Here is a 20,373-nt window from a genome sequence, read left to right as displayed (position 1 = left end):
CAATCCCCTTGAAGAAGTCCTTTCATTCAAGCTTTTGGGTCTCACTATGTGCCACGACCTTTACTGGGAAAGCCACATCTCCAAGCTGGCCTCCAAAGCTAGTCGCAGACTGGGCATCCTATGTCGTGCAGAGTCCTTCCTCGACACACCTGAGCTCCTAACCACATATAAAGCTTTCATCCACATTCTGGTTGAGTACTGATCCCCTCTCTGGATTGGTGCTCCCACCTCACAACTTGCTCGGCTTCACGCCGTGGAAACCAAGGCTTTTAGGATCATCGGTATCTCCCACGATGAGGCTGAGTCTTTGGGTATCCCACTCTCTCACCAGAGGTACAGTAGGTCAGTGGTCTTTCTGTCTTCTACCGTCTCCCCTCCGGCCTTGCCTCCACTGCTCTGTCTGTCATCTGTCCCCCCTACATTTCCTCAGGGTGCTCAAGGTTTGCCAAAAAAACCCCTTCTGGTATAACTGCCAAAATCAAGAATCACTGCTCACCTTCACTCTTTCATTCCTCCTTTTTCCCCACCTCTGAAACAAACTCCCACACTCTCTTCAATCCCACTCCTCCCTCCAGGTCTTCAAAACAGCTGTTCTCCACCATCTCATTTCTTCCCCCATCCAAAATACTGATCTTTACTACCCCCGTTAATCCACCCCAAACCCACCTCTGTCAAATTCCCCGTTTTCCTTCCTGAATGTCCCCCTGTAGTACCATCTTGTTTCCCCCCATGTGCACCCCCTCATCCCTCTCCCTTCCACAGATATCCTATTGTCTTTGTTCCCGATTATTTTGTGCTTCCCTCTCCCACCCCTCTTGTGTCCTGCCTAGTTATAGGTTTCTGTGTATTAGCTCTTACATGAGCCTCGACTTGGTATACAAAAAAAATTAATAATTAAATAAATCATTGTTAAAGGCATGATCTATTTTCCGATTGCAACATCCTTTTCTTCTTCACCTTTTTGTAACAGTTATCGTTTCTTTGCTCTCTTCCCTGGTTTCTGCATCAACGTTTCTCATATCAGTCGAATCCCTGTTTAGGGATGGCATGGATTACCCCCATTGGGTTAATAAACCACAAATCCTCAATCAAAATCTACCAACATCTTCTTCTCCTCCTCTTCCCTTTATAAGGGGTGAGATTCAATGGCACCAAGGTTCTTCCCTGCTTTGACCACAATACTCCTCCACTTCCCTCTGTCCTCAGCCAACTCTCTCCACTCTCCAACCACCCCTACCTTATTGATATCCCTCCTCACACAACCTTCCCATCTCAACCACGGTCTACCTCTTTTCCTCCTCCCTTACTCCCTCAACCCCTCAACATCCCCCTTCCCCCATCCGCACCAAGTGTGCAGCCCATCTCAGCCGGCATTTCACCAATCTGCCCGTCAAACTCATCGACACACCAATCTCCTCCCTCAGTTCATCCATCCTCCTTCTATCCACCCTCTTCACTCCCACAATCCTCCTGACCCAGTTGTTCTCGCAGACCTGCGACCTCTGTTGTTGTCTCTCAGTCAGTGCCACCATTTAGAGACCGTAAAGGTAGGCTGGCATCACACAAGTCACCAAAACTTTCCCATTAAACTTCCTTGATATCTTTCTGTCTGCTGTTACACCTTCCACCCTCCTCCATGCAATCGCACCCACCTGAATCCCTTTCCACACCTTTGCCTCCAACCTACCGTCCCTGATCACTGCTCCCCCCAGATACTTAATCCTATTTCCCTATGTGATCTCCTTCCTCTCTAACCTCATATTGATTCGTTTTCTCTACTGCCCAATCCACATCACCTCAATTATGTCCTTACTCATCTTCAGCCCATGTTTCTCAAATCGCTCCTTCCACTCCCCCAGTGCTACCTGAATCTCCCACTCACTCTCCACCACAACAGCCAGATCTTCCACATACAGCATCGTCCTCTCCGTACTACCCCACAAGCTCACGTCCCTGTTTACCAGCTCCATCACCATGGTAAACATTCGTGGGCTGAGAGCACCTCCTTGCCTCAAACCGATGTTCACGCTGAACTCCTCAGACATCCCAGGGACCAACCACAACTCTTCCCTTCATTCCTTTGTACATCTATTCCACCAACCTAACTTCTGCTTCTGGCACTCCCATCCATCTCAGTGTCGCCATCACCATCTCTCTCGGAAAAAAATATCTTCAATACCATGAACAACACCAGCTTGAGATATCGAGTGCAATGAAGTTTAATGCAAACCTCCCACAGTATATTATAATGCAATAATCATGCAATATGCTTTATAACGAATTCCCATCAAGTTGTTTTTATCGATCAAATCAATGAGTGATTCATAAAAGGTAAGTGCAAATTCAGAAGTACTGTTTGTTGGCTTCGTTGTGATGAGCACCGAGCGGTGAGCATGTTGGAAGATGAAATTTTAACCACAGCTTTTTGTCCACAACCCAGAGTATGTTGATAAGCAACGTTTCACAAGTTGACAAAACTGTGCATGTTTGAATGCACAGTACCGGCACAAATATAAATATCGCAGTCGTCATTATGATAAAAAGTATTATGCTGTTCTGTACTTTCTGTTATGTCATTCTCTCTTGGGCGATCTATAAACAAGATGCATGGATGCAGCGGAGGCAGTCTGGTCTGCAAATACACGACTGATTGTGTTTGATTTTAAAGCAAAAAACATCTTTTGGGAAAGGAAAGGAAACAACAGCTCAACTCACCAAACAATCCCATTTTCCCCCGTCTCCAACTTTGAAAACGATTTATTAATTTCAAGACAGAAACAATGGAAACTGCCGGTTGATTTCATTCTGAAAGATGCGTGGAGTACCAGTAACAGCTACAGTATATCGGCTGTGAATGGACCAGAAATTATAATCGGCATCTATCTATCTATAATTCCAGCAATGTGTGTGTGTGTGTGTGTGTGTGTGTGTGTGTGTGTGTGTGTGTGTGTGTGTGTGTGTGTGTGTGTGTGTGTGTGTGTGTGTGTGTGTGTGTGTGTGTGTGTGTGTGTGTGGGTGTGTGTGTGGGTGTGGGTGTGTGTGTGTGTGTGTGTGTGTGTGTGTGTGTGTGTGTGACCACTGTTTCTTGATAACCACTGGTCCGATCTAATTGAAACTTGCCAGGTATAGGCCATGGGCCAGATGGGTGATCATTTCCATCTCGGGTGGCAAAGGTTGACTGTACTTTTTTGAAAGATCTTTGTCTGGGCCAACTTTTTGGGTTTGATTGCCACTCCAAATCGGGAGCTTTATTGTAGTTTTTTGGGGAAAATAGGCATTTTTTGGGGTAAAATCGTGTTTTTTGAAATTTCAACTGTAGAAAAAAATATCTGTGACAAAACAACATATTTGAGGCTTGGAATAAATAGCTATGTAAAATACAACCATTTTGGTGAGCTTTGTGTTGGGTTTCAATCGCCGGTTACCATGGCAACAACCATTTTAGGGTAAAAAAAACATGGTTTTTGATAGTGAAACTTTAAAAATTCATATCTCAGAAATGAAAAATGATTTTTGAACCATTTAAACGATAAACACATCCCGATGCATCAGGGCAGTTTTTAAATTCCATAGTATGAGGGTAGGTTTAAGATAAATATATCGTTTTAGGGTAAAAACATCACATTTTGAATTGCATTTCTTGCTAATCTGACAGAAAACCCCATTTTTTGAGATAAGAGGACTGTTTTTATTTTATCAACTTCACAGAGTATCCAAAGCCTACATGTATTTATATATCACTTTACATGTACTAGTATAGGTTGTATGAGTTACCTAGTTCAAATAGATTGGCATTGCCATGGAAACGATCAATTTTGTGGATAAACACGGTTTTTGACGGTAAAAGTTGAAATATTCATCGCTTGCAAGTGAAATAATATTTTTCAGAGATCTGAAGGCTAAAACCACCCCGATGCACACAGAAAGTTGTTTCTTTCAATGTATAGGGCAGGTTGTCAACAAACGATCTCGTTTTAGGGTGAAACCATCAACTATTCAATCACATTCCTCGATAGAATTGTCAAAGCAGAGATTTTGAGAAGTCTTTGGTTTTAAAGATTTTTCAATCGTACCATATATCAAAAGTCCGTTTTGGCTAACAATTTATATTAATTCTCTCTTATGGCAATCAATAAGTTGAACAAGACTGACGTTTCCATGGCAACGGTAATTTTGTGGAGAAACCATTGTGAAGTGTATTTAAATATTACAGTGTTTTTACATCTTTTTTTCTTTTCAGGCGACTGACTGATCATGGAAGAGTCATTGCCTCCCCCAAAGCGGCCACGTACCGACTGTGTTATCCACTGCACTGATGACGACACCGATCTTGTGTCACCAATAGATTTCGGTTCATGGACAACTCTGTTAAAGGCTGCAGAAATTCGAGGTCATGGACAAACATTATCTGCTGCAAGAGGTTTATCCGAAGGAGAGATTGTGCCAGTGAAATATCATCGCAGGTTCCGTTCTGTGTTTACCAACAAAAAGGACCTCAATAGACTAACACGTGAGAAAACAGACGTACACGAGCAACCCAGCCGACATGGGACACCTCGGCAAGGGGCTGTCTCATCTCGTGTGTACGAGGCAAAGTGCATATTTTGTGATAAAATTGCAAAATATTTGAAAGGACAGCGTTCTAAGGAACCCCTTGTGCAGTGTAAACAGCTGTGAGCGGACACAGCTGTCAGACAAGCTGCTATGCGCAAAATGGACAATAAGATTCTTAGCATAGTCAGTCGAGAGATTGTTGCAGCTGAAGAACATTATCATAGGTCCTGCTACCGCAGTATACAAAGGCATCGACTACCTCGGACAGTGGAATTGCCGGAAAGGGAAAACTGAATGCACTAAAACTTACCAGAAGACCGTGGACTATCAGCAGTGCTTCAGTGAGCTTGGACGGTCATGGCAAATGTCCAATGAACTGTTTGCAAAGCTTGAAGCATTCACCTGCCATCTCTATGTTTCTAACAGAGCGATAGTTGAAGTCAACCAGTGTCGTTATCAGTTCTTCACATCAAAGAGAGGCAACATGATTTCAGCACAATTGCCACCATGCAGGGATTGCCTGTTCCAGCATGCCAAGTGGGCAAATTACCAAGCAGCCATATGGCGTAGATCCCTTGAATGCACTCCTGAAGTAATCCCACCAACAGATTGTGGATGGTCTACAGATGACAGCGATGACCTTAGGATTCTCTGGATGACTATTGTTTTGGAGCTCATGAGCTGTAGCTGTGTACACCACTGTGATGCAAAGGACTGTACGTGCATCCTAAACGGACTGAAATGCACTAAGATGTGTAAAAACCGGATGTGTGACAACCAATATGAGGATGACGAAGCAGACACAGACATAACCCTATATGCAGATGCTGAAAGTGATGATGATGATGATGATGATGATGATAGCGATCAAGGAATGTAAATCTAAGACACTTACACGACAGCTGCCTGCAGGTTATTCTACCTATTGAACAAACAAACAGCCTCAGGGTGTCAGGGTGGTAGCTAGCGTTCAAATTGCTCGAAAATATTACATTTCTACCAAGTTATGGATTTTTAAACTTTCACCGTCAAAAAATGCGTTTGATCCCAAAATTGGTCGTTTCCATGGCAACGTCAATCTATTTGAACTTGGTATCTCATCCAACCTAGTATGCTAATGCATCTACAGTGATAAATAGTCCAAGAGCATTAGGGTTTAACCTGGACATTTTTGGTAACAAGCTGATTTTTTCAGGAAAGGTCCAGGAATGTGTGTGAACTAACATACTAAAAGTCCTCATGAATCCTCCTTGAGCGTTTTCCGCAATCCAAAATGGCGTCCAAAATGGCCGCCATTTCCTATTTTTCTCATAACTTTGCAAGTAGGTTTACCTATAACACATTTTAAATGTCTACACATATGTTTTGAAGTATAAGGAACTCAATACAATACATATCGGAACATTTTGAAACACACAAAAACTAATAAAACCGCTTAAGCTCTTTCAGAAATCCAAAATGGCGTCTGAAATTGCTGCCGTTTCTGGTTTTACACGAAGGTACTTCAACACGCACTTTAAATGTCTTAATATATGTTTTGCGACTCAATGAAATGAATCATATACTTATTGGGAATTTTTCAAAAACACGCATTTACCAATAAAAACACTTGAGCTCATCCTGAAATTCAAAATGGCGCCCGAAATGCCCCTTTTCCTGTTGTTGTTTTCTCATAACTCTGCAACTAAGTAACCCAATAAAGCACACTAAAATGTCTTTATATATGTTATGGGAGTCAAGGAATCTAGATAAATTCTTATTCGCAGATTTGAAACACGCATATCTATACCAATAAAACTACTTGAACTAGTCCCAAAATCCAAAATGGCGCCAAAGATGGTTGCAATTTCCTGTTTTTCTCATGACCCTGTGACTAAGTTACCTCAATATGCACTTTAAATCTCTAAATATATTATGTCTTGAGAAATAAGGAACTCATTCAGATACTTTGAAGTACAAAGGAAACAATAAAACCGCTGAAGTTCTTTCTGAAATTCAAATGGTGCTCAAAATGTCCGCCACTTATCAACACACTGCTGTTTTAGCCTGTTTCAAGAGGCAAAGACATTCAAAACAAGATCATGCTGGAGATTCAAACCTCAAAAGTTTCAGATGAATCTTTACCTTACGCATGCACACACCTAGTTGCATCAGTCATTGTCTTCATCGTCGGATGCTGTATCTTCAATGTTGATGTCCTCTGAAGTTGGGGTAATATCATCGTCGGCATCTATAAGAGTTGGTGCTGTATTGTTGCAATTGAGACCACTGCATTTACTGCACATTGAGGTACAAAAGAGCCCAAGTTTCTTGCAGCTACATATCATGCTTCTGCAACCATCTGGTTTACACCCACATGCCACCATGTTCAGCAAAGTGTCGGGTGCAACAGCAATGTCTGTTTCTACCGGGGTAAGAGTCCCGTCCTGAAATCGCCAGCCCCATTCTGTTGGAGATAAGGAGTTACCCATCCATTCCTGGACGGTAAGATAGGCGCGATATGAATGTTGCTTTGCTGCAGCACTAGTTGGAGGTAGACTTTCTAGCTGAAAGGATGAACTCGGGGAACTGCGACCGATTGCCCGTTTGTATGCGATGTGACGGTAGTCATCAAGAGATTCAAAACTGCTGGCTCCATAAAGCTTAAGAATGAAGCCTTCCCCAGCTTTTTCCACCTCGTCATGGGTGCTTCCAGTGTTTGTGAAGGTATCCAGCAAGTCGTAGTCCCGCTTCTTGTGCACCATGTTGAAAGCGTTACGCTTGCCCTGACGATAGATCGCAGAGACCGTGTCACATCCCGTCACAGCATGAAGAAACATCAAGTGATTTCTTGTGTTCCCTATGGCATGCTGAATCTCATGAATGTTGAAGACCGTGACAGGATTACTGCGGCATAGCATGTACACATCTGTGGAAGAGGTTGCCCGAGCAACTAGCATTACCAGTAAGTCTGTGTCCGTACCAACGACAGCAACTGGCACATGTTCTGACTCTGCCAGTGCTAGTGCTGTGGAGACAATCAGGGTGTCGGCGTCTGCTTCTGCCTGGACTTTTGGAAGAACTCAAGAGGTCTTATTGGTACTTGCGTGCTTCAGCATCTCTTAAGATGTATTCTAATGAGTTCCTCATACTTCAAAACATATATGTAGACATTTAAAGTGTGTTTTGGGGAAACCTGCTTGCAAAGTTATGAGAAAAACAGAAGATGCGGCCATTTTGGACGCCATCTTGGATTGCGGAAAACGCTCAAGGAGGATTTATGAGGACTTTTAGTATGTTATTCTCGACATATTCCTGGACCTATCCTGAAAAAAATCAGCTTGTTACCAAAAATGTCCAGGTTAGGGCCTATTTTGACCTAATGCTCTTGGACTAAAATGGACTTTTGATACTTTATAAAATTGAGAAATATTTAAAATGCTCAAAAAACTGGGTTTTCTCTCCCTTTACCGAGAAATGCAATTCAAAATGTAATGTTTTTACCCTCATACTATGGAATTTAAAAACTTCCCAGATGCATCAGTATGTGTTTATCGTTTAAATGGTTCAAAAATCATTTTTCATTTCTGAGATATGAATTTTTAAAGTTTCACTATCAAAAACCATGTTTTTTACCTTAAAATGGCTGTTGCCACGGTAACCGGCGATTGAAACCCAACACAAAGCACACCAAAATGGTTGTACTTTACATAGCTATTTATTCCAAGTATCAAATATGTTGTTTTCTTGCAGATATTTTTTATACAGTTGAAATTTCAAAAACACGATTTTACCCCAAAAATGCCTATTTTCCCAAAAACTACAATAAAGCTACCGATTTGGAGTGGCAATCATACCCAAAAAGTTGGCCCAGACAAAGATCTTTCCAAAAAGTACAGTCAACCTTTGCCACCCGAGATGGTAATAAGAAGTCCATTTTGGGTGATTGGCCCATGGCCTTGTATCTGAAGAAGTATCTAAAGGCATGGCCCATGGCCTGCGGCCCTGTGGATGTGGCTTTTCAAGGTTTGATATTAATCGGACAAGTGCTTCTCAAGTTATGGCCATTGATTTACCAACCAATGACAGGACACGTTGCTGCGTAGGCGTGGCCTATGCGCCATTTCGTTACCAATCACAGGACAAGTTGCTGGGTAGGCGTGGCCGTTGGGGAAGAGATTACAATTACATTACGGGTTACAACGTATGGACTTCCGGATAGTGATGACTTACTGTATTCTAATAATTTCTCGATTTCTTATGCGCATTTATAGATAAACGCAATGCCCCAATCCAGTCGTCATTTACAGGAGCAAAAGAACGGCCTGTGTGGTTGTTTCTGGCTCACGGTTTGAAAGTTTTTTTTTTTTTTGGGGGAGGGGAGGGGTTGCATGTATGGGCACGCGAAAGTGAAGGAACAGCACGTGTGGTTGTTTCTGGCTCGCAGTTTGAAAGTTTTTTTGGGGGTTTGCACGTACAGCCACGCACGTACGGGCACGCACGAGCGAAGGAACAGCCTGTGTGGTTGTTTCTGGCTCGCGGTTTGAAAGGTTTTATTTATTTATTTTTGGGGTTTTTTGCACGTACGGGCACGTACTAGTATTATAAAGCAGGAGTGTCTGTCTGTCCGTCCCTGAACTACTCCCCCAGTTTTGGGGCTAGCCCCGCCAAATCTTCTGTGGAACGTTTTGGGGTCCCAGCCAGTGTCCTAAGGTGGGTGGGAGGTTTCATCAATTCTTCAATACAATTATGATTTTGACTTTCGATCCGTACGAAGCTGCTCCCTGTCCGGATGTAACGTCAGAACAGCGTTTCTCTTTGTTTACCTCGTGAGTGTTTGTAATATTGTATTTTGTTATATTAATGGTATCGGATAATTTGCGATTGGAATGATGCTGTTTGGAATGAGCATATAGAGAGATCGAGTTTAAAGGAGAATCAGGAGATTACGTGAGGGTTTCCACACGTGACATTCGTGGATTCAGCATTTGTAGTTTCGCTATTGTGACATCATGTAAATTTTACCAGCCACCTTACTTCTGTTGGGGTCAACTACAGTAAGAATTTTTTTGCCCAAGTCCTTCATGAACTGGCTGTCTCGCCCCCTCCCATGCATTGCACAGGTACCTCACTGGTTGTATATAAAAGAAGAAGGGCACTCACTAGAGCGTATACCTCCGCCCGGATCCAGATTCAGATCTTCACCGAAATCGAGTCAATTTCTCCTCATCACACACCCAACCTGTCCTCCAAGTTTGTCCGAATCTGTCCACAACCTTTTGAGATACCGTGCTACGTATCGATTTTGGCTCTCTCTGTCCCTCTCTCTGTCTCTCTCTCTCTCCCCTCTCTAAATGGTGAAGAATCACTTGAAAAATTCTAGGATTCAGATCTTCACCAAAATATAATCAATTAGTCCTTGTCATACATCTAACCTGTCCACCAAATTTCATCGGAATTCATCCACAACTTTTTGAAATATCCTACTTACAGACAGACAAACAGGCAGGGGTTAAAACATAACCTCCGTCCACCTTTGGTGGCAGAGGTAATAAAAAGTTGACTACAAGATGTTATAAAAACCATGTGAGCTCAACTCGTATTAGAATAAGTACAACGTTAAGAGCTGAATGGTGAGCTCTATCAGGGAGGAAAAGCTGGGGTAATGTTAAAACAAAACCGTCGCTCAAAATTCCAGGCAACTTCAAGCTGTTCTTGGTTCATTGGCAAAAACAACAATCCGAATTTCATTTGTCAAACTGGACTTGTAAACACATTTTCTTGAAGTATTTGCACTTAGGGAGAGCAACTTTTTTTTTCTATTTTTTTGCATCACATTAGGATCTGGTTTGGTTACAACTTGTACCTGCTCAGCGGACAGGAATTTTAAACATGTAATACAATTCCCTCCCAAAAAAACAAAAAAAACAATGCTCCACCAAGCAAAGCTCATCACATGGCATGCTACTCTGCCAGCTGAAGCTTCAAGCAAACAACCACTCGTAAGTGCTGTAATGTCGGTACCCATATATATGGCTGCACTCAAAGTTCGCAATGTCTGCTGTGTTCAAGTTACCATCACAAAAAAAATATATATATTGTTTTTCTCCCATTGCTTTAAATGCATGGTGCCATTTTGGATGAAGTTGGCAGTACAATTGAATGCTGGGAGTTGTTTTTTTTTGTTGTTGTTTTGTTGCTGACATTGATGAAGAATGTAGATCACCAAGAGGGAAAACAAACATTATCAGACGGTAACATGAAAAAAACCAAACATGTAAAAATAACGTTTGACTAAACAAAGACTTTCGCTTTGAAAACGCAACGATGACCTTCCATGATACTGATGAGGCTTAGTGAAGGTTAAGAGGAGGAAGTGGTGGGAAATGAAAGCATCATCCTTAAAACAAACGCGTGTTGAAAATGTGGCAAGATTTTCACCCATTTTGAACTCGTGATACAATTTTACATACTTGCTTAACCCCAGCGCAGACAGCAGGTAGAAACACTTACACTTGCCTCTGAACTTTCTATCCTGAGTTTGAATCTTGGCCCAGCTATGAACTTCCACCCTGGTGCTTCACATGCAAGGCAAGGCCTCATTTGGTGTGCCATTCTTCATCTGGACGTTAAACCGAGTGTCCCGTCTGCCAGCATTAATTGGTAGACATTAAATATCCCATGGTGTCCTTCACAAAGAGCAGGCAAGCTATTACCGGCACACTGCCCAAATTCCAAATTCCTGCTCTAACCAGCCGAAGACAATGAATCAGCAGCACGGCCTCACCCTTAGCCAATGCCGCGACTGCATGCAAACAAAGAAGAAGAAGAGGACCATTTAAGAAGCTCAGACACATTGACATACTTTAAATTCATGCAAAAATATATGAATATTTCCTGATGACCTTGTCCTATATGCCACCAATGAACAAAAACTCCTCCACAAGTCCTAGTCACTGAAAATACAATTTTTAAAAAGAGCCATTCAAGAGAACACAATACGAGAAGAGGACAAATGATATATTCAGAAATTGGCAGTTTTTCTATTCCAATTAATGGTCATCGAGTTCAGTGACCATTTCACCAACCTGGACATGGCACGAAGTGAGCGGGGAGTATCCATTAAAACCTGGTCTCCAGCTTAGCTGTAGTCCGCTGTGCCGATCTAAGATCACAGCTTTCAGCTCCAGTTGTTTGCTTGGCAGGACTGTGGAATGGGATGGAACTTCTCATTCCCAGAATATGACATATCCTTTGATACTAGAAAGGTACTCTCAGTAGCGCATATCTCCACCAGGCTAAACAATTTACATTGCATATCCCACTGATCGGCCGGATCTGGATCCAGACCTGAATCAAAATCAAAATCGAATCTGCTTGTTCTTGTCACCAAACCAACTCATCCACTTTGTTTTGTCATAACTCGTCCATAACTTTTTGACATATCATGCTACATATCGTTTTTTGGCCCCCTCTCTCAATGGTTAAAAAAAAATCACTTGAAAAATTAAATATTTCTCCTCTCCGGATCCGGATCTTCACCAAAATCAAATCACTTCTCCTTGTCACACTTCCAATCCTGTTCACCAAGTTTCATCCAAATCTGTTCATAACTTTTTGAAATATCATGCCATGTATAATTTTTAACATATGCCTGGTGTTGAGCCTGGTGTTGGCTTAGTGGTTAGGGTGGCGGCTTGGGATCCCAGGGTCCTGAGTTCAAGCCCCGTTGGCTGCTGAATTAACACAAGGGGGTTGACTCAGCCTGTCATCCTTCTGAGGTCGGCGAAGTGAGTACCAGTGTACTGGTCCCGGTGTATGCCCCGGTTAGAATAGGTATACCATATCCCTGTGTGTCGTAAGAGGCGACCAGGGTTGGCGTCAGGAAGGGCATCCGGCCATAAAACATTGCCTCAAGAAAAAGCCTAACCCCTGCACAGCAGGGAAAAATGGCTGTAAAAACGGTCATATGCCTGGTGTTGGCTTAATGGTTCGGATGGTGGGCTTGGGATCCTAGGATGTTGAATTTAAATCCTGCTCAGCTGTTGAATTAATGCCAGGTGGGGTTGACTCTGCCCGTCGCCCTTCTGAGGTCGGCAAAATGAGTGCCAGCTTGCCGGTATCCTGTGTTGGAGTGGTGACCCGTGCAGGATTGTGCCCAATAGCCAAGGAGACTGCTGAGGCAGCACCAATGCTCTGCACAGAGTATGGTCCCAATGGATGGATGGATCATTTTTAACTCCATCACTCAATGGTGAAGAATCTTTTTTTTTTTTAATTGTGGTATCTGGATCCAGATCTTCACCAAAGTCGAATCAATTCATCCTTGTCACACTCCCAACCTGTCCACCAAATTTTGTCCAAGGTAGCCACAGACAAACAGACAGGGGTGAAAACATAACTTCTGCCCACTGATAATAAATATTTAACTCTCCCTCCCTATTTATTAATTTTTTTATCTGAAAAAAACCTACATTAGGTAGGATCTCAATCAATAAATTAATTTAATTAATAGGAGATCTTTTTGATCTCTTACCCCAGAAAAGAAATCCGATGACTTCAAGGGGCTAACATGCATCAATAGATTTTTAATTTGACATGAACCCACCTTTGTGATAAAATACTGAGTGGGGGTTAAAGTTGAACATCTGTGTGGTGTCTGCTATAAAAATGGCGTTCAGCAAGTTAATTTGTGTACCTTTTATGTTAATTTTCGCCTCCTTGGAAACAGATGTCCCTTTCAAATTTGAGGCATGGCAGGTGTAAGATTCTGCTTCTTGAATTCCTGAAAATAAACATAAAACCATTTTGTGATAGATCTGTTGGCACAACAACATTAAATTATGCAGGAATATTGTGCAATTCAAATACAATGCCTCTGAACTGTCCAAATCCATCCCTTATTATTCTCTCAATTGTAATCATGATATAATAATGCAGGGTGAGTTAAACGTTGCGTTGCGTCGCGTCGCGTTGCGAACGCTGGCTCCGCGTTGTTGTTGTTGTTGTTGTTGTTGTTGTTCTTCTTCTTCTTGTGAAGAAGAAACCTTTAGGACGCGGCTCTTGTTATATTCATGATCCGGATCTCCTTAAATACTAAACACCTGGACACATCCTCGCATTGACGGTTCCTTTTGAGAGCGTCTATCATGAACTTTTCAATATATTCTGACATTTGCTTTAAAGTTTCAAAAAGTTCACGTTACTATTTAAAGATTATTCCATTTAATGTGTTGTCATTTCGTAAATACACTATTTTCGTCATGAAGGAGGAGCCTCCATGACGGGTCTCGCTATTGGCTCCATCAAGGCACGTGACGAAATATCGGAAGTTGTTGTTGTTATTGTTGTTGTGATAAAAATGCGGATGTTTCGATGTTCTGTAATGAATCTTTCATCCAAAACAAGATCTTTCAAAATAGTCTTTCGGACAACTTATATTATTGAATTACAGCCGTGTCACGTTGCGAACGCTGGCTCTGAGCTAGTGTCAATTAGATAGGGATTAAGAATAAGCTTCCACAGTATGTAATTGCTCCCCTGCGATTTTTCCTAATGTTTTTTGAATTACAAACCAGCAATGCACCATTATAACCGAGCTGCATGATCAGGTAGGAAGAAACCCCGCCTCCAAGGATGACGGTGGGCAAAGTCACGCTCCCGAGGCTGATGATAGATGGACGTGATGTTTGTGGCAGGAAGAAGAGGAGGGCATAGGAGGCAGGCGATCAGAGAGGACAGGGAAGCAGCTCGTAGCAAGGAGTAACGCACGAGTGCAAAGTGAGAGACGCACATGGTTGAGAAAGCACATAGCTAGAAGAAGGCCTGTAAGAACAGGGCTTCATGGCTGGCTTTCCTTTAACGCATGAAGAAGAGGGAACGATCCTCGTATTTGTGCTGCGGAGATTTGGCTCGAGTCCTAAGCAAGACGTTGGCCATTGACTCTTAGCTGGTCACGTGGGACGGACCCCGGAAGCTCATGTATGTCGCCGAAGGGGACGGCACCATTCTGCAAAGGGCGTATCGGCAGGCACGATAGACGAAGAAGCTGCAGGATGGTCGGGGAACCTTGGTGTCGAACACCACTCACGAATTGCTTGACGAACGTTCCCACTGCCAGAGAGCGGATTGGCGCCATTTTGCACATGACTACATGTACAAATAGAAGTGTCTCGATTCCAAGTTCCACAAAGACCGTCTCTGGACCAAGTTAAGTGCCAGAATAAAGGAAGGATTCTCATTTATTTGGTTTCCCCTTGTCTGTATGTGGAGGTGCCTCGATTTAGACTTTAGGAATAATATTCCTCACATATTATTATATTCTGATTGTTGTCCCTTGTAAGTATTTGTATTGTCATTAAATTCCCATGTTTATTTTAAGGTACTGTGTCCATGTATTTGTCGTGGGGTTAGAGTACAAACCCCCCTGTGCATCCATCTGTGCCTCCATTGCTCTGCCATTGTGCCCCACGCCCTCCAGCGCGCATTATAATCTCCGAAGATCAACGTGTCTGCCTCCTAAGAAGAACTGCTCAGCTCTGTGGGCTGGTGGTGTTGACCGCCTGTCACCACAAATTGGGTCGGGGGGGTTAACCTGGACCGCCAGCACTGCGACATGACAATATAATCCTAGCCACCTGGGTTTAATTGATTAGGTGAGAACTGGTTGGCTATTCCCTTCATTTACAGGTGAGAGATGTGAGTGGGTCTTTGTTTTACATATATATATATATATATATATATATATATATATATATATATATATATATATATATATATATATATATATATATACAGTAGCAAGTACTACCCATCGCTTTGCTGGCGGGAACATTGGCGGGGGGTGGGTGTGGGGGTGGAGGAGATAGAGAGGAGGGAGGGAGAGTGAGGAAGGGGTGGGAGGAGGGAAGGCAGCGGGAGGAGGGAAGGCAGCGGGAGGTGAGAGGAAGGAAAGGCAGACATGCGGTGGAGCGACAATTACGATTCATACTGTCTCATCAAAATGATTCTGCATCGAAGAACAGTAAAAATGGAAACAAAATATTGTCTGAAATCCATTTTCTAACGGTCATACTATAAATACCACCCAGAGACAAACACCGCTCGGACGTGTCCGGAGACAAACACTACCCAGATGCGTCCGGAGACAAACACCGACAAACTAAAGAGACGGATCAGGTCCTGGCTTTAGCAACATGCATTGAGGCTGGATATCAGAGCTCTTTTAAGAGTGGTGTAGCCTCAATAGATCTGTCAGCAGTTTATTAAACAGTTTGGAGACATGGGCTCCTTCTCAAGAGACCAAATTTCTCAAATGCTAGCATTTATGCCCAGCAATAAAGCATCATCCTGGTCAACAAATCAGCATCGCAGATTATCCCAGACTCAGAGTAGATGCTCTCACCATTACACCACCGAGCCTGGTCAAACATTTCAATAAAAAGATATTTAGAGAAGTTGCAATTGAAAAATATGGTATTCATTGTACCGTCCACAACTGTTCAACACGGAGTAATCACCTGGTACAAGAAGGGTATCCGGAGAATGATTATCTGCCAAATTGACCCGGATGTGACCGTTTCGATACCACGTGATGTTTACTGGATCTGGAGGCCCGGTAGCATCACAGGAGAGCTTGAACGGTTCTCCAACTGAAACATTCAACCCAAGGGGTTGCCGTGTCAATGTTGGTCGGCCTGGTACAGCAGAGTGGGGTTTGAGGGAAAAAGAGAAGTGAAAAACATCAACATGCTTATCAATTACCGTATGTTGTTGAAACATATAAAATATTATGTGTGAAAAGGAGGAATAAATGATAAAGGTCAAAAATAATGAAAAAAATTAAGATAGTAATGTAATAATCAGAAAATTTGCAATAGTAATTCCAAAAATATGAAGGATCTCATTAACAGTGAAAATAAGTTGTTAAAATATAACCATTGCATGAACTTTAACCTTCCAAATAGCAAAAAAGCAAAGTACAAGTGAAACAAGTCTTTCTCTGTCCCATTTGAAACTTCCCTCAACCCCAAAATTCTTTCCAACTTGTTTAACAACGGAGCGTGTGCTTCTTTCCTCGCCCTGGTCACATTACTGCAAGAGAATCCCTCCCTCCTCCTACACTCCACCCCAACCCAAGACCACGATGTACATCGTACACAGATAGCCTATTGCAAGAAAATCAAATCAAATGACATAAGCTGAGCAAGAAAAGGGGGGGGAGAGGATTAAATATGGAATAATAAAGAGTTAAATAAAGTTAAATCAACCTTCTTTCCACTTATGAACCCAAGGATGATGTGAAAATTACAAGATCACCTTCTTCCTCCCAACGACGGGGTTGTAGGTTGATCAGTTTTTTGATGGCGTTGAATAAACTTTCTTCATGAACTTTGAATAAGAGGTGCGATGGTAACCGTACGAAGCCGATGGATCAAATGGAACCAGTCCAGTGCTGAACCTTCTGCAAACTCATCTCCGGGAGAAACTGACGATTCTGAATGATCTTTGAGAAAACGATGCACGAAAAAAAATCAGAATTTTTTGACGAATCATCGCTGGATGCCACCGTTTTGTCTTGATTCTCAATATTCCCCCGTCGTAAGAGCATGAGCGGCACATTTGATTGGTTGAGACAGTGTACAATTCTCCCAAATTACTGCTCAACTGATATGAAGGGTTTTTTTGGAAGTACAAATTAGGAATTTTGTGTTCTAGTGTTCAAAATATGTCATTTAATTGAAATAAATAATTTTTTAAGGCTGTTGAAAAAAATATTTAAAAAAAAACATTGGATCGGAAGTTTATCGCACTTGGGAAACTGTCTTCTATGCCACTTTATTTAACACGTTGTGCCTATCGTTTGTGTCTGTATGACTTCCCTAAAAACATTAGGTTTCCTGTTTGGAATGATTTTTCAATATTTTTTTGACTGCCTGACACACAGACAAAAGCAATTCCTTCCCCCCCACCCCCCCCCCCCCCATTTGATGCATACACACGCGGGACGTGACATCGTCCAATATTTCCAATTCAGTGCCAAATTCTCTCCAGGTCTTCCTTACAGCTGTTCAGCAGCACCTCAGATCACCCCCAATCCAAAATCATGATCTTTTCTACCCTCGTTAACCCACCCTACCCCAATCCCTCCTCCTTCCAAATTTCCAGTTTTCCTTCCTGAGAGTTTCCTTCTGTATCCATCTTGTCCTCCCCACATCTCCTCTCCTGCCCCTCATTCCTCTCCAAACCAACTGCTTGTCCAAGTCTCCCTCCATCTTAGCTTTCAACTCTGCTGTTGGTGTTTTCCCCCTCTTTGTGCTGTTCCTTCTGTCCTGTTGCGTCCTGATCTGTTCAGTGTACTAGTACTAGCTATTCCACAACCCTCGACTATGTATACCATGATTTTCTTTTATTATTACGAGCTGTTAGGGTTCAACTCACTACGCTTACCTTTCCACAAGTCGTTGCAGAGATTGACGTCACAGATTTGTTGTGTTGGCAAGACTTAGACCAATCATCAAACAAACATTTCTTTTTTACAAATTCATTTGTAATATCGGTGATATTGTATTTATTTGAAATTTCATTTGTGATATAAGAAGGTAAAAGTGGTCTCAGTGGTCAAGGGTCTAAACTGTCTGAAGGGTGTCTTCTTCTTCTTCTTCTTCTTTCGGCTGCTCCCGTTAGGGGTCGCCACAGCGGATCATCCGTATGATCCGCATCGTGATTTGGCACATGTTTTACGCCGGATGCCCTTCCTGACGCAACCCTGGTCGCCTCTTACGACACAGGGATAAAACTGTCTGAAGGGTGTAAGGGGTTTAAATGGTAATAAGGTCATCAGAGTCTTTTTTGGGGACTTTTGTATCTCCAGGGTCTTTTTGGTGTCTTCAGGGTCTTTTGTGTCTTTGGGGTATTTTGGAACTTTGGGGTCTTTTGGGTATTCAGGGTCTTGGGGTTCTAAATAGTCCTCAGGATGTTAGAGGGTCTTCAAAAGGTCTAAGGGGTCTCAGCAGTCGAAAGGTACATTCCAATACTACGTAAATAATAGACACGTAGTCATATGGACAGAGGGATGAAGGGAGGGAAGGGAGGACGGACTCACGCCAAGACCGAGCTCTTTTTATGTATACATAGATTATTTTTTAAAGGTACCTTCCACTCTGAGGTGCCCTACTTCGGAAAAGGCCACGGCCACCCCATCGGTGTCCAGCCGGCAGCTGTACGACCCCGCATCCAGATGCTGGACCCGACCGAAACTGCAACAACACTACCATCATGATCAGCACAAACAACAGCGAGTTATTTCTCTCTCGACAACGCTTCCAGCACACGAGTGCTGAGGGCCAATCTAGTCAAAGGCAATTCGATATACCAGATCAATTGCCTGATGAGGAAAAAGCAAAGTTGGATGTCGTCCCAAAACCCATAGGCACAGATTTGTTAAAGCATGCGATTTATTACACCGGAACAAATCCTGCACTCCACTCATGTAAAGTACAATAGCTCATTGTCACTGTCCCGGTCGCCATCCTTACGACTCAGGAAATGAAGATGCATTATGCAGTTGTAAGAAAAACAAGATGATAAAGCTGCCTGTCATTTCAACCTTAACCTCAGAAAAAAAATTATAAAAATTGTAATTCATAGACAAGCTTTGTGCACAATCTGTATACATTTGTCGATATCGAATGAAAGCCTGGTGTTAGCTTCGTGGCTCGAGTGGCCGGCTTGTGATCCCAGGGTCCTGAGTTCTAGTCCCGTTGGCTGCTGAATTAACACCAGGTGGGGTTGACTCAGCCTGTCATCCTCCTGAGGTCGGCGAAATGAGTACAAGTGTACTGGTAGATTGGCACAGCATCAGTGGCACAGCTGTGCTCCAAGAAATGGTCGGAGTGGCAACCCGTCCAAGATTGTGCCAAATAGCCAAGGAACAACTGCTTTGGCAGTTCCCATGCTCCGTTCAAGAGTCCGGGTTCCAAGAAGAATATATCGACTGAAAAAGGGAACAATTTAGGGTCTGCTTCGGAGAATGAATGAATGAGCAAGCAAATGACCTTAAGGTGCTGCTGAAAATGTAGCTGGAACCATCCCCTTTACGTAGGAAGGCATCTCTCGGCGTGATACGACCGGTTTCATCAGTAGAGAGCAAGGCTCCGTCCCGCAGCCAGCGCACATGCCAATCGATGCCAGGAACCTCGGCTTTGCAGCGGAAAGAGTGTTTGCTGCCGACGGACACCGTGTCGTTCCGCGGCCCCTTGGTGAACATCACATCTGTGGAGGAGGACAGGGTGAGGAACAAATGCTGCACTTTGGACGTCAAATTAGGAAAAGGAAGGAATGGATAAAGGTTGAGGAATGCAGAGTAGAAAAGGAACAGAGATGAGGAAAGGAAGGGCCCAAGGGATTTTGGGAGGAGGGATGAAACATTGCACCACTTCACTTCATGATGATCCTCATTGTGTCAATAAAAAGAAAGGGTAATTGTTCGTGGGAGCAGGCAACGGCTTGACGCAGGTGAAACGTATTTTCAACAGGAACAGGGGGATCGTGCATAGTTTCTCATTGTTTGGCTTGAATCGATTTTGGTGACTCTAACCCAATGTGGAGATTCAAACAAATCAATAAATCGATATGTCGAAATGGATTTGCGCATCTAAAGTTCACAGTGACGTCATCACCACCGTGCAGAGAACATCAAACAAGGGATGTCGTGGAGCCTGGTGTTGGCTCAGTGGTTAGGGTAGCAGCTTGGGACCCTAGGGTCCTGAGTTCAAGCCCCATCGACCGCTGAATTAATACACCAGGGGGTTGACTCAACCTGTCATCCTTCTGAGGTCG

The 20,373-nt window shown here is 43.0% G+C and overlaps 1 protein-coding gene across 2 annotated transcripts in view; it reads right to left on the bottom strand.

Annotated features, from left to right (window-relative positions):
• The window catches only part of LOC147012271 (tyrosine-protein kinase receptor UFO-like), a 102,688-nt gene that overhangs the window by 81,112 nt on the left and 1,203 nt on the right, over positions 1 to 20,373 (bottom strand). For both annotated transcript variants that reach the window (XR_015051548.1, XM_085856175.1), the window contains exons 2-6: positions 19,590 to 19,806; positions 18,688 to 18,791; positions 16,053 to 16,229; positions 13,232 to 13,318; positions 11,622 to 11,740 (exon numbers count right to left, since the gene is read on the bottom strand). Coding sequence is in view for 1 of the 2 variants with exons in the window: in XM_085856175.1 (XP_085712301.1) it covers positions 11,622 to 11,740; positions 13,232 to 13,318; positions 16,053 to 16,229; positions 18,688 to 18,791; positions 19,590 to 19,806 (704 nt within the window). In the remaining variant the exon portion in view is untranslated. The remainder of the gene's footprint in view (positions 1 to 11,621; positions 11,741 to 13,231; positions 13,319 to 16,052; positions 16,230 to 18,687; positions 18,792 to 19,589; positions 19,807 to 20,373) is intronic.

This window comes from Eptatretus burgeri, chromosome 15, assembly GCF_056783735.1.
Source record: "Eptatretus burgeri isolate ZD-2024b chromosome 15, Ebu_testis_v1, whole genome shotgun sequence".
NCBI classification, from domain to species: domain Eukaryota; kingdom Metazoa; phylum Chordata; class Myxini; order Myxiniformes; family Myxinidae; genus Eptatretus; species Eptatretus burgeri.
This window is presented reverse-complemented; position numbering and strand designations above follow the sequence as displayed.